The sequence below is a fragment of the Hylaeus anthracinus genome, unplaced genomic scaffold (assembly GCF_026225885.1).
Source record: "Hylaeus anthracinus isolate JK02 unplaced genomic scaffold, UHH_iyHylAnth1.0_haploid 12410, whole genome shotgun sequence".
Taxonomy (NCBI): domain Eukaryota; kingdom Metazoa; phylum Arthropoda; class Insecta; order Hymenoptera; family Colletidae; genus Hylaeus; species Hylaeus anthracinus.
The window spans coordinates 19,085-34,468 of NW_026534396.1; the positions used below are offsets into that span (position 1 = coordinate 19,085).

The 15,384-nt window shown below is 46.0% G+C and overlaps 1 protein-coding gene across 1 annotated transcript in view; it reads right to left on the minus strand.

The window, feature by feature from the left end:
• The window catches only part of LOC128892631 (protein similar-like), a gene marked incomplete at its 5' end in the record, with an annotated part of 30,472 nt that extends 16,783 nt beyond the window's left edge, over positions 1-13,689 (minus strand). The window contains one exon of the mRNA XM_054153162.1: positions 13,427-13,689. Within this exon, the coding sequence (XP_054009137.1) occupies positions 13,427-13,689 (263 nt within the window). The remainder of the gene's footprint in view (positions 1-13,426) is intronic.
• Positions 13,690-15,384: the final 1,695 nt, after the last annotated feature.

Consider the following 15,384-nt stretch of genomic DNA (forward strand, 5'->3'; position numbering starts at 1 on the left):
GAATCTACAACTTTCTAATATGGTTCATGTATTGCAATATTCCTCCCTCGTCCCTCTCACGTCTAAAAATCGTTCCGTGAACCTAAAAAGAGTAAGTCACACATCGCGCGCACGTGTACCGTAAATGCGACGATAATGTAATCGCACCGTGTTTGCATTTAGAAGAAAAATGAACGTTTCGTTTGCAAGTGGTATACGATCGACTAATGTTCAGCAAAACAGCTATCCGGGCACCGATATTTCTACGCACCGATCGAAGATGCAAACGACGCTCCAGAGTTCGGCTCGGGTTGGAGGGGGCAATTGTCACGTGTTACGTGCATCGACGCGCATAAAATTTCAGCCTAACGAATGCAGTTAGCGTGACGTAGTTATGACAGCATCGCGTCGCGCGGAACCGCGCTACGACAGATTATGTCACGTAAAAAATCAGTTCTACGACCGAATACCGACGCGAGAATAGAGTTTCGTGCGAGGCGAGCAAAGTGAACGAACAAAAAGTTTTCTCGAACGAGTTATGCTTCCGTTAAGCTCGCATGGTCTTGTTTGCCGAGCAAACGACGATCTTTGGTTGTAGATTTCTGCGGATAGACGTGCTTCGATATCGTGGAATTTTTTTCAATCTTATCAGTGACAGAAGCGCTAGATTTTTCAACTACCGAGACTAATTACTTTTAACAGTTGTGGTAAAGATAGGAATTTAAATAGGGTACGAGCTAGCAAAGCTAACCGAGTGTAATAGTTGTCGATTCTTTCTATCGTGTCGTGATTAGATTTAATCGAACTTGTCGAATGATGTAGGATGCCATAAATCACGCGACTGGTATATTACATTTGTTCGCTTGTATTTTTGCTGTATCGAATTGATATCAAAGTGAATCTCGAGCTTAATTAGTACAGGGTACATATTTATCACGATGACCACTCGTGGAATCATTCAAGCACCTACCGGTGCAATCGGTGTGAAATCATCAGAGATATCGGCGAAATCACTTTCATAGAATCTGTATATGAAACCATAAAACTTTCCCCTTTGCGCTACGCAATATTAAATACTTTATGTATGATACGCGAACTATCAAATCGGTGAATAACGCTCCTACAAAATTTCCAAGGTCACGATTAATTATTCCCCCTGAATTCACGTGAAGCCACTCCAAGTACTGATTTTCGTAATAAAGTCTAGCGCGATGAAACGATCACGTTTCCTTCTACCAATGAAGAAGATCGAAATACATTAAACATTAAATCTATATCATCCATGAGTGAAGCAATTATGAAAGTACGAAATATTCTCAGACTTCTCGGTACGTACGTTAAAAAAACACCAAGATAATCGTGGACGTATCACACATATCGATCGTTCGACCACTAATTGAACTGGAGATTAGAAAACTTTCACACGTATCGCGAGCAGCCCCGTAGCGTTTCGCGACTACTGATAACACCATGCGCTGATTCAAGTCGAATTCCCCTGTCCATTTCGGATACGACACGATTCCGACGAACCCGTCGCGATAACTACGCTTTATTCCGAGAACTTCCGACAGCTTCGTTCCTGGATGGGAATTTATCGACTGCAATCACGACGGGGACAATAGGCGCGAGACGGATTATTACTCACAACAAATTACACGGGACGATGGTGGAACGACTCGCCTTCGACGCGTTAATTGGCTCACGGTGAAGATCGCATGCACTCGGTCACCGGGCGACGATCAACCTGGCCGCGATTAACACGTTTACGCTCGGAAAATATATTCTGGGAGGCGAAAAATTAATTTTTTAGATTGGTGGAGAGTACCGTGGAACTACCGTTTCGGGGTCGTTACGATCGTTAAGATTCATGGGTTTTAAGTAGATTTTTGTTCGACACCCTCAGAATCGAATCTTTCAGCGGAAAGCTTTCGATGGAATATAACATAGTACTCGCGAAAGTTTCTAGGAGCCTGATTTGTTCTCTACTCAATTGGAAGCTGCAGTCAGTGTAAGAAATACAGCAACTAATTTAAAATAAAAACTAATAAGAAAAGAAATAAGAGGAATAATTCCCCTAAACTTTATTAATAAAATATAAAAATACGAAGTTTTCTTTTGAATTGATTCCCGTACGAATATTTACTACACTGACTGTAAGTAATTAACACTAAACCAATAAACCGATACAAATGAAACGTCAGTGAGCTTGGTGCGTGAGACTGCATACTCCGAAAATCCTTTATACGGGGACCGGTGATAAATGACCGAAACCTCGTTTTTTATCAAGATAAAATCAAGCCTATGTTACCAAGGGATAATGTAGCTTCCCATCGCTGAAACAATTTTTTCGAATCGCCGCAGTGGTTCCAGAGATATTCTACGATATTATCAATAGCAACAAAGATCCTTCTTCCCAATACACGCAACAATTTTGTACAACGCTAAAAATATTGTCTCTAGAAAATTAGAAAGTATATGCTCCAACGTTCGAACGCGATACTATTTTTAAAAGCTCGTGAAAACTCGCGAATCGTCAGCAGATGTATTTTTTCCGGCGCCTCACCTTCGGAATTAATCATCGAGCAAGTTTCCCCGGTGAAAAGCGAACGCGTACGAGTTTCGGCGATTTCGCGCGATCGCGAGTCGATCGAGAAATGCGGTCCGGTACCTCGAGCGGGGTTCGATATACTGACACGGGCGTTGTTGCCGCGAGCCCACGGATTATCTGCGAGCCGTAGATAAAAACTTCTCGTTACGAAATCGAACGTAACGCGAGGCGAGAGAACACGCGCATCGAGCTGTTCGATGGCTGACCGAACGAGCCGCTATCAGCCGGTACCGTTGCCCAATCGCGAGTCGGGATCGAACTAGAGAGGAAACGGAGTGGAAGAGCGAATATACTCATCAAGGAGGGGAAAAAAAAAAATAGACGCGGAGACCGGGCGACAAATGGACCGACAGTGGGATACATCGGAAGAGAAGGGGGGGGGGTGGGGAGGGGACCGAAGAGACGGAACTCGAAGTCAACACCTCTCCAATGATGCCTAATTAGTCTACTTTCATTTTTTTGTTAAGTTCCTAACGGTGGGTTTTTGTTGCTTTTGTTGATATTGCAAAGAGGTAAATCTTGAGTAGATATTAAGAATTTTTTTCAGGAAGAGGAAGAAGATAGAGGAAGGGGAAGAGGAAGAGGAAGGTGGTGGGACCCTTAAGAGATGGAACTCGAAGTCAACAGCACTCCAATCGTGCCTGATTCGTCTACTTTCATTTTTTCTAAACTCCTGTCTAAACATTTTTTCAAGTGGTAAAAGGCTACATCGTCCCTTAATAACGCAAGCTAGATTTTACCTTGATACAAACAAGGTTTTAGTTCGCAATCTCGATATATCCGTAAGTAAAGTTAAACAGTTACCATAAGAGTTTTTCGGATGTGAACGGCGTACAATAAAAATAGTTTTAACGTAACCCTGTAGTTTTGATGCGTATCTCGAGAGATACACCCGTGAGTGATATTGAAATTTCGAAGAAATGACCTGTGATTGTCGCTAATACGTTACGCGGAACGGTTGAGAGTGATTTCGGAGTTGGGGGGGATTCGTATGCTCAGCACGCAAAGTGCACGGAAGTCCCGCACCCGCATTTATTAAACAAGTTCACCGAACTACGGATAGGCGTTTGGTGTACAGTGGGCAACTTTCGAGTGGGCATTTGTATGCATTTGTAACTTTACCCTGTTAAAAAAAGAAGAATCCTCGCTGTTCTTACTCGAATTAATATCTCTTTTTATATAAATTAACAAATGTCTGGGAGGATCGCTCGGAAGTATCACTCAGACCATCTGCTTTTAATATCATAAAGAAGAATTCGTGTTGGGAGCTTGGTATAGCCAGAATACACTCGCGAATATCGTCAATGGCCTTGTCTGTGTAGGAGATTGACGTAAACTAGTCGAGGAAGAGGGAGAGCAGCCAGAAGAGGAAGACGGCGAACGCGTTGCGTTGTCTTCCGGCTGGCCTAAACGAAAATACCCTGCCTGCTCTCCCCTCTTCTGGTAATTTCGCGAGACTGGTCCAGGTTCGACGTCCTGGGGTCCAGGAATTCCATCGTGCTTGTTTCCATCGATTTGCATCGGCTATTAACCCCGAGTCTTTTGTCTAACTTGGACAACTGGCAAGGGAAGATATGCTGGCCTAATTGGAACATAAACAGGCACACCTATATCTTCTAACTTTATAATATCTTTCTCATTAACAACTTTATATAGAAAAGAAAAAAGAAACACCAAGTTCCACTTTTCAAGCATCGACGATTAAAAATTCCAGTCCTGATATTACGATATCCAAGAGCCGTGGTCAATGACTCTTAGACAGGATTCGCTGTTCTATTTGTCAAGGACACGTCTGTAAGGACGATCTTTTGACTTTACGAGTAAATATAAGATCGATGGAGAGCGCAAATAAGTCGATGTAAAAATGTATCGACAAGTGTTGCTACGGATGTTTGCCTGGCAGATAATGCGAATCCCCTGCGAACCGTATCTAACATCCAAGTTTATTACCGCCGTATTTATCCGTCCTACCATAAAACGGATTATCCGGTCGATAAACAGATACGCCGCTCTCTCGACTCCAGCTACTCAAATTTCATCCCGAGGAAACCGCATTGACTCGGCTCACCAAGAGAGGCACTGGATACTCTCGAGAATAATTCTGCAGTTGCTTGTTTGACGTCCGTTCATTCCATTAGCGACCGAGTTTCGTCTTGGATTTTAGTTATCTTTTACTATTTTCAAGCGCGTTATACCCACACAATATATCTTGTAAACAAATCGACCAGGACAATTGAAAATTTCAGAGAACCTCGTACACGTATGTGCAAATAAAAGTAATAAATTTCAAAAGTTTTACTGATTTAAACACTCTGATTTAAAAAAGAAAAGAGAGAGAGAGAGCATCCCTTTAATTCGTCCCGATCTCTAAAGTCAACTCTCAGGTGGCAACGCGTTATGATGCATGAAAATCTCATTCGCAGCCGAGTGCCAAAAATAATTCGAATCCCGAATCCCGAGTGAATGTTTTCGGCATCTCAATGAGCCTAAATCGTATGCGCATAATTTTATACCCAGGTTATCGACCGTCCAGACGTACCACCTTTGCATTTCCAGCTCAGTTTCTGTCGGTTTTATTATTTACCGTAAGTGTAAATTCGATTCAACACTTCGGCCGTCCCTTTGCCTCGCGCGTTAAAAAAAAAAAGCCACGATCGACTCATGCATAATTTTCACCCCGCAATTAGAGCTAATGACAGCGCTAATTGTCCCGTACATATAACTGTACTATTCCGCAGATAAGGTTGCATAATACAGATACTATTATTACTCAGTTCTGCTCGATTGGTCGAAGACGCTCCTTGTAGCCTCGCTCGACCCGTTCCGTCGACAACAGAGAATGACTTTCCATATTGTTATTGCTGTCGTTTCACAGCTTCTCGAGGGGGGGCTAAAAATGTAGCCGTCAGAATTTGTTACACGCCTCGGGCCATTAGCCCACTTCGCAACTCCGACCGCTGGGGGAAAAAAACTTTATAGCGGTGATGCAAAGCGCGGCACAAGTGTCTCGTATATCTCGAAAATTTAAAAATACTCGGGTGCTCGAGGAAAACACGATGCGATACGCGAGGAGTCGAAAGGCGGCGAATCGACGACGATTCGAGACCGATCATTAACACGAAACGCGATTCCGTCACGCGACTCCAGGTTATTGTTTACGTCGAGCGTGGCCGAGGCACGCGCGATACTGGCGGAGCCAGTAGGAAAAAGGTTGCACGAATCGAATCGCGCGAGTTCGTTCTAGGGATTCTCGAAATCGCGGGTCTGATGCGTTTCGAACTGTTTTAAGCGATGAACGTCAACGCTCAACTACAAATAGTTACTTAGGCGGAGGAATGCGACGTCATACTCCGGACGTATCGCGAATCGTTAAGTTTTCAGTAGAAATGCGAACGCGCCTTGTAAAATTAGACGTATCTCAGGAGTCTGGGTTCCAAGATCAAACTGCTCGTAGTTGCGACATTGCAATGTTGCAACATTTGATTTGGAGACGCGAACAATGGTAGGTTAATTGAAATTTCGATCCTTTCGATCCTGGAAATATATACGATGCTTCGAGTGGTCGGTTTTTGAGATTCCCGAGTCAAGGCGGGATCACGGGTTAGATATTTCTGAGTTACTCGCGAACGAAAGGAAATTCACGCCGTCGGCGGACTAAACGCGGTCAAGAAGACGTCGATACGGTTCCGACATCATCCAAAGCGACCTAAATCGGCTCGAAGGAATGCACCGCTTCTAATTCCTCGGTTTTAATTCGAATCGACGACGGTCTCAGCTTCCAACTTGGAAGTTCGCGTCTAAGTATACCAAAGACCTAGTCGATCTTCAAACACGAACCATTTCAAGTTGATACCTAACAACACAGTTAATAAATTACAGACGACAGACCCTGGCATCGTAACAACCCTATAAAAAGGTCCTCAGTGTATACAGCCTCAGGAGTGCACACCTCGATGCACTTTTATTGTTACTAGCTAACGTCAAAGATCTAGTCCATCTTCAAACACGGAACCATTGCAAGTGGACGACCCCCAAGGCAGTCAATAAATTCCAAAAGACAGACACCGAGTCCAACAACCCTATAAATAATCCCTCGGTGAATAAAACGTCAAGAGTGCACTCTTGGATGCACTCTGGCCTTGCCTCAAGACCCCCACCAGGTCGATTGCCAATTTTCCTTCGCGATCCTCATCCACCCTTCCTCTCTCTACTTCCTCGCTCGATTCTCACTGGCGATTACAAAAATTCCGAGTGCGTTCTCTTCGGCACTGACCATTTCGGAGCGTTCCACGATCCCGAGTATCGCCCAAGACGTCGCAGACGGAGTGTACAGAGTACGGTCGTGCGGAAAGAGTAGGACCAGAGTAAAAGCAACGAAATTAAGTAAAAGGGTGTCTCGATTCGCGCGCATACAGCGTCCCGTCACCGATGGCGCGAGCGTCGTGGAGTTTCCGTCGCGATCACGACTGCGCCCGCGACGCAGCAGAGGTGCACCGGTGCTCGATGCATCCGCGACGATCACTGAGAGCCGCGCCAAGACCGTGGCGAAACTTGAATCGCTCGGTTGTCGCCATGAATTCCTACCCCTGGTCCCTCGCTCCTGGCACCACGGCGATCGTTCGAGTTGCACGGCAATAAGCTGTTGCTTTCTGCACGTACACGCTGGTCTACGTGTGTTTTCGCGTGCGCGATCCCTTCTCTTCTCTCTTCCTACGCAGGAGGCACGCGCGTAATCAGTCAGCGCCGCGTTCAACCGAGTTAAATGTGTGTCACGCGGGATTCGCTAATCCGAGGAACTTCCACTTCCGCGAGCCGCGACGACAAACAATCTTAAACCGCGGCGTCGACTCGGGAGACGATGATTTTTATTTAGTATTTTTCGGGGAAGGTGGAAAAGGTAGAAATAGGAGTGGGTTCGACTCCCAGGAGGAGGAGGAGGAGGAGGAGGAGGAGAGGAAGATGTGGAGTTTGAGGCACCTGGTCGTGTTTGGAATAGTTTGATGGCTGATGCATAGACAAGGCTTTGGATAATATTTTTCCTTTTGTAGGCATTCTGTTTTGAGGCAGTTGGGCGTGGTTTGATTGTAGTTGGATACGTGACACGTAAATAAGTAGATTATAATTGCTGTTGTGTAGATATATATGAGGCACTCGATCACGCCTCGAGTGCTAAGCAATTAACAGAAGCTCCCCGTACAGTACATTCAGATACACAAATGTATCGAACACTCATTTCTCTTTGTACACTTTTACCTAGGTATCGCATTACATTTACACCCCTACTAATCTGCTCTTCCAATAACCAAAAATTCTATCCTGCTACCCACCTAATACCATTTTCAAAACCACTCGTGCCTCCTCAAACCTTTTCCCTCGAATCTACGATTCCCTCCTAACGCTAATTTCCAAAGAGCTTCCACCGGAGTACCCTGCATATTATCAACGTCTAGCAGCGATGATGTAACCGGCGAAGATCCCACGCGAGTCGCGTGATCGAGTCGGGTCTATAGGGGAGCGAGCAGGCTGAAAAATCGATAAGAAACAGTGGGAAAAAGAGCGAGATCAAGTTATCGATCGACGATCGAGCCGAGGTCGTTCGCGTAATCGGGTCGAGATCAAAACAGCGTCGCTGACGCTCGGAGCGACGATTATTTTGAGAGCGGGCACGCGGTCATCGCGTTGTGTGGTGACGTTCGAGACACGATCGCTCTGGCTGTAGCCGAGTCGCAACGGAGGTTACTACCGCACGTTTTCAAATATCGCTGATAACCGAATTATCGACGGAAATATTCTAGGACGGGAGGAAAATTACAGCGCGAGCCGCGGAAATCCGTTTTCTTCGGTGGACTATTAACGCGGATTATTACTGTGGATTCTTAAATATCGTGGTATGGTCCTTTGGGAATATTCGTACCATCTCGAGTCACGTTTAATAATTGTTCCTAACAGAAAGAAGATAGATCTACGTAATAAATATACGAATTAGGCTGGTCGGCGTTCTTTTGGCGGCACACAACCAATGTCGCTCACCGATCGCGAATAGGTCAGACAGAGGTGTCCTCGATTCACACTTTGTTTTGTAAAAATTCGCTGATCGGTATTCTTTTGACGGCACACGACCGTTGTTGCTCTTCTGTTTAACCGTTGACGAGCAGTCGGTCGTCCGCCGGATTTTGCGGGAGTCGGTCGTTTAAAGTAATTTTTACCAGAGATTCGTGTTAATCTATATCCATCCTGAAATCCTGTCACATAACAAGGTCACGGTACCATTGAAGATGATTATTTCTGTGCCAAATCTGACAATCGCCATCATAATTTTTGCGCGCTATAGGTTTGACATCCCTTAAACACCTAACCGTACACTTTCCCACTATTTACCGAATACTGACTACCAATCATCTAATTTGCTCCCCGACATAGTCCAAGTATTATCGTCGCCCCCCGACAGTGCAATTCACGAGGCACACTATAAATTCTCGCGCCTGTATTCGTGTCACACTTTTCCTTCCTTCGCGATTCGGATACCCACGGCTGTGGTACCAGCGGGTATCCGAGAAACGCCCGGCACGTAAAATAATCTCTGAAACTGGCCAACTGCTCCGACACGCTTCGTCGAGCTTGTTTGCGAGCCTAGACTCGGCCACCCGTCAGGATGTGCTCCGATTCTATTCCGTCGAGCAGCAGGAAGTCGCGCTTCCCGCAGCTTTTCGCAGACTAGGAAACTTAAGCGTCCCTCGAGGTAACGATATCACTGGAGAACGAGGATCCTAGCCTCTCATAGTGTTCCACCGAGCACCGTGAATCCGCTGCAAGTATATTCACTTGAGAACGCTAGTTTCTTGTCCGACAGTTCACACTATCATTCTATGACCTGCTTGATAAACAGATAGACCAAGGTTTCTTCTCGTTGTTGAGCATAGAAAACAATCGTAGCGTCCTCATCCCTCGCTCTGTACAAGGTAGAAAGAGCTTGCACCGTTTTGGGATTCATGGCTGGATGGTGTATTAAACTCCGGCAGAACTCCCGAGAGAAGCTCGTCCTTGACACTGTCGAGGATTAAAGTTGAACGAGTGGAGTGGAGTCGTTGCAATCGGCCCTGATCGCGCTGGAAAAAAGGATAACACTGCCTCCCCGGAGCGTAAGAGGTTACAAGCCTCGAGGCCTCGACACTCTTGAACCCACCTCCGCGGAATGTCCACTGCACCACTCAGAGATCACCCTATATATGTTCAGCGAGAAACGCGTCATCCTCGCCTGGCCTTCTTTTCTCAACCGCGCGAACCCGCCCCCCGAATAAAACAGCCTCCGATCGATATATATCGACGCTTCTCGAGCCAGCGATCGAATAAAGCTCGTCACTGTTAAGCCTCGTTTAGGTTCGTTCCTGGTGCTACTTACTGTGTCACGCAAGCAGCGTCGTCGGTGCCGCGCTTCGATGAATTGCGATTCTAGGATTCTGTCGAGTACGAGAGAGATAGGATTCGCGCGAGCGAGTTTGCGCGTCGTCGACTTTCTCCCTTCCGACGCTCTCGCTTTCGTTGGAGGTCGAGAGCGTACCGACGCACCGCGTCGAGGAAGTATCGACGACCGCGAGGAATCGAGAGAGAGAGAGAGAGAGAGAGAGAAAAAAGAGAGATGGAAAGCACGACAAACGCGAGTATCCCGGCGCAAGCGCAACCCGAAACACCGCCCTTCGCGGAAAACCTTTCACTCTCGACTGCTTCCGACGAAGTAACCCCGTTTTTCGGGGATTGCTCGCTCGTTATCCCGTCCCGCCAAGGGAAGGGTCTCGAACGCCCACCGGTTTCCACGAAAAACCAATGAGACACCGCTAGGCCCTGGCTCTCGTTCGCCAATCGATCTACGCCCTCGCGCTGCTGATAATCGCGGTCAAGAGACGACGATTTCAAGGCCAGGAGAAGGGTAACGCGACAAGGGTCGCTTCTATGTTTTGGGACTGCATTCCGGTTACGACGTTTTTAAAATAGGGGTTGTTTACGGTGAACGATATTGTTTGGAGTTTGGAGGTGGCGTCGAACGTTGAAGGGTGGTGGAGCAGAGAAGACAGCACGTCTCGAGGAAAGTGTCGTGCAGGAGACCTGAGAGTGACGGAAATGGAGACAAAATTGGAAGAAAATTTTCTGCATTACTGTATACAGTCGATCCCATAAATATTCGTACCGCCGCCCCCTCCCTTCATTCCTTTACCCAGAAACGAAATCAAACTTTCTCCAGCCAAGAGATTCCGTGAACGATTAGAAAGCCAAAGGACTTTGGCCATGTAACAGCCTCTCCCAAAGAGACGAATATCCTAGAAACCTTGACCATTCGTTTACAAGAAGTACAGAAGAGAAATATACCCCCTGTTTCATAATTGCGATATGTCGGTTACGATACTGGCCGTTGCACAACAAATTGCCAGGTTAAAAAAAGTTTGGCGCGTTACGCAACGCGTGCAACCTTCTGGCTCCACCAACGCACACCGAAACGACTATCACAATAACGACTACAATCGTGCGAGAAGATTTCAGAATGGATATACATTAACACGAATCTCTCTACCAAAAATGACTTTAATTCGGAACGATCGACTCCCACAAAATGTGAAACGAAGCCGAACGATAATGGATGCGTGCCGCCAAAAGAAAGTCGACCAGCTAATTCTTACAACAGGAACGACGCAATTTTGTCAATTATCTCGCGATAACCACGAGACCCTCCGAAACCACATGTGTTTAAAATCGTAGCCTTCTCTCGACGAGCAAACGTTTCAAGGCAGTAAAGAGACGACTCTACCAGCAAGCTCTTTTCCAAGGGAGAGAGGAGTTTCCCAAGCCAAGTTCGAAGGAAAGTGGAAGACTCGGGGAAGGAAGGCCCGAAAGGAAGCTCCAGAGAGAGGAGTAACGTCGAAATCCATCCCGGCAGCGGGGCTGGATCGACTAAAGCAAGGAGGCGCTCGTGGAGGGTAGCCAAGGGCGGCGAAGGGTGTCAGGGACCTCTTTATATGGGCCACGAGATTCCACTTGGTCGAATATCGTCTTAGTTTCGGAGGGTTGGAGTATACGACGCGTGTTATGCGAGTAGGTAGTCACGAGGGGGCGAAACGGAGATAAAGGGGATGGCCGAGTCTCGAGATTGTCGTGGGGGATGAAAACGGAAGGCGACCGTTTTATTCGTTTCCCGTGGAACGAAGACGTCGGCGCGTTTGTTTGTTCGACGGTTAAAGACGGTTTTATCTTTCATCTTCTTTTCGTTTAGGTATCGCGACGTTTCTTGTTTGGCTGCTCAGATTACTGGAACGTGACGGTTTCACCTATGCATGAACGTCGAAATTCTTTTTGAATTAATTACTTGATCGGAAAACATTGAGATGTAATGTATCAGGTGTGGAAATTAGTTCTGTGCCTTTCGAAAGTGCCTTTCCATTTTTCCCTCGGTTGTACACTCCAACGGAGTACACGTAATTATAAATACCGAATGTTGAACTAATCTGTGAATAATTTCAATATTCTGAAGGTTTCTGTTTAAACTAGAGTCATAATTAATGCAACGTCATGACAGAGAATTAATTTCTACACTTCATCTATCTCAACTTGAAAGTCAATGAATCCCAATACTAGGACTGAATAAATACAACACAGTTAATCGATTCTAACGCTTATTCGCGTCCGAGGATTAAACGCCACCGTTAATTGCAACGATTGCGTTTAAAACACATCCTATGTCCGCACGTTGAACGTGTATTCCCGATACAATCTCGAGTTAATCGACGAGTCGCGTCGCTCGTTGCGTCATAACGTCGGTGACTACCGACTAAAGACGCTTTTACTGCGTTTCGCGGAAACCGAACATTCCTGAGACGTTACTTTGTTACGTCTAAAAAATCAAGTATATACGATCGCAAATCGCTGCGATTGCGACCGTCCGGCCTGACGCAATTCTCAACGAAACGACGACGTTGTGCGTCGAGTGAATCGCACCCCCTAGCAAGGGTGAAACGCAGGAGGGAGGGTCCCGACCACTTTACGAGGACCCTCCAAATTTTTAACGATAAATACCCGTCGTAAACCGCGGCAGAATCGGGAGTATCTTCCACAAACGGTCAATAAAAAGACAGAACGGAGCACAAACATCAAAGTCGTCGATAAAGTCGGCTTTCTCTAACATGCAGCTGAGAGATAAGCCCCGGGAACACTTACCTTGCTCGATCGTCGTGCTTCGATGAGGGATTTAGCGCGCGCGTAAAATTCGAAACGGACGTTAAACGTAAATAGAAAATATTTGGAACGTCGGACGCACCGGAAGCTTCTTCGAAAATTAACTATTGCGTGGATTCGAACGTTTACTCTGACTCTGCATGGTGCAGTCTCTGAGATTCGTTCTAGAAAGAAAAAAAAAAAAAAAAACTATACCGAAGTATACAAGTATGCTCTCTCCAAGCCTCAAGTATTACATCAACGAATCAATGACATTTCCTCGCGTGGAATGGATAATTCCGTTATGCAATTTTTACGTGAGTTTCTTCAAACACTTCCTCGGGCGCCACATGTCAGGCTAGTGATCTCACAGGGACAATAAAACAATAATCCCGATAAGACGATAAAACGATCTTTCCCTGCGGTTGCACAAGTCCATACAACCTATAAAACCAACCGATGCGCTCTGTTTGAATATTCCAGTTCGAATATCGTCGAAATTCCATCTCGGGTTAGAGATTCCATTCGCAATTGACGCAACGGGTAAAAAGCGACACACAGACACAAACAGACTGTGAAGATACTCCGATAACGTATTCATGCACATGAGTTGCGAACGTGGAGAGTAGTTGCGAATCCTACCTTACGACGTAATTCACGCAGACGACGGAGAGCGGCTTCTGCTGCTTGGAACAGTGGATGAGGGTGGCCTGTGTCACCACCCATGCGTATCCTCCACGTTTCCCCAAGAATCTGTAGGCCACAGTCTCGCACTGGCCCTTGCTGAACACTGGAACAAGAGTAAACAGGGATATCAGAGGTCCTGTGACGAGTAACTGTGCATCGTGCGATCTGCGCCCTATATACGCGTCTGGTGAGTCGACGCTGCGCGCCGGGGGCGCATCCTGGATGATGAAATTTTAACGCAGGGATTACCAATCTCCCCTCTACTCCGCGATTCTTGCATCGTTTGAAACGTGATTGCATCGATACCCCTTTCCTTAAATTCCTAGGATGATTTCAGAGAGCTCGAGCCATCATCCACTGGTCAGCTATTCAAAATAAAACTAAAGAAAATACAGAGGATCTATGGAAATAAAGCGAAACCCGTCTAACAATAACAGAAACAACTAACAACAATTTCAGTTGCAACAGAGCAGGAGTTTCCCATCGTCTAATCGGTGACCAGTGGATCCACGACTTTAGCTGGGTGATCGATGACCAGTGATCCGTGACACGAGCACAGGTACCTCGAATAGACCCCAAACTACACGACACACCATCGATATCAGACTGACGTACGACCCTTGGAAAAACTGGTACTATTTATGATACGCGGAAACGGTTTTTCGAAAGGACGCGATTTATGGACAGTTTTATTAACAAACCAGACTTTTTTCCACGATATCGCCCCGCCTTCCAGGGAACTGGCCATTCGGTTTTATGGACATTCCCTTTCGTCACGAATTTCGAGGTACTATTCGCTGGATCAGCTTATCGACGCGGCTACGCATCGCGGGTGCCTCGCTATCTCTCGTCCCTTCGCGTGAGAACGACAGATGAGATTAGCCGAGGGTGATCGCGAACGCTGATGCAGAAAATCGAGATTGCCGTCGAAGGGAGCATCCGTGATGTTGGACAGGCGTTCGAGAGGTCTGCGAATCGATAGAGTCGCGTAGCAAGGAAAAAGATATTACGGGGACAGAAAGTTCATCCCGAAGGGATGGAAACATTTCTGAAGCGTTCCTACGATGAAATTGCATAGTTGATTGCTGAGTCTATCCTTCATCAGACCGTCTATTGTTAAGATTGTTAGCATCGGCATTAGAAGAGTATTGTTCTATTCGTCGTTCGTTAAAATCGATACAATTTCGCTCTCCATTTATCATTTATCTCGAGAACGAAACTAGACCGTTCGTACAATGAATTATTTAAATGGAAAGTTCTAGATTGCCCTTCCAGTTTACTTTAATGAATCATGAAAAATTATATCTCGCCCCAGATAAGAAAGAGAAGATTCGTTCGAAGAAATGATTCAGTCATGAGTCGACAGATATCCAAGGGAATAATTTTATAAGTTATATGGCCACGTCGCCACGGGTTGAACGTGCAATTGTGGCCCGGTTGCCAATTAAATCACGCACTCGTAAAAAGGCTCCCTGCTCCTAAAGTCCTGATAAGAGATTGCGGTCTCTGAGATCCTTTGCGGTGTCGTTCACCCGAGCTGGTCAGCCCACTCGAAACCGACAACTCTTCCCACCCAACACCCACGAACTTTGCTTCTTTTTCCCCTCAGCAACCGCGTCGATCGATGCCTCGACACGCTACTTTCTTCCGTATACCTATCCTACACCTCTATACGCTTCAGTTAAACCTCGAACTTGATCGATGTGCATTTGCTAAGATATTTATACGGTTGATAATTGAGTTCAATGCTGTACTTATCAATCGAAAGTATGTAGAACACTTCTTCTATAATGTTTCATGAGGTTTCCAAAGAATATTTGTTCATCAAGGTTGGTTGGGATTCACTGATAAAGCGAGCGAGGCATCCGCGCGCGGTTCGCAAATTAGCGAGTGGGTTGCCCAGTGATCGCATT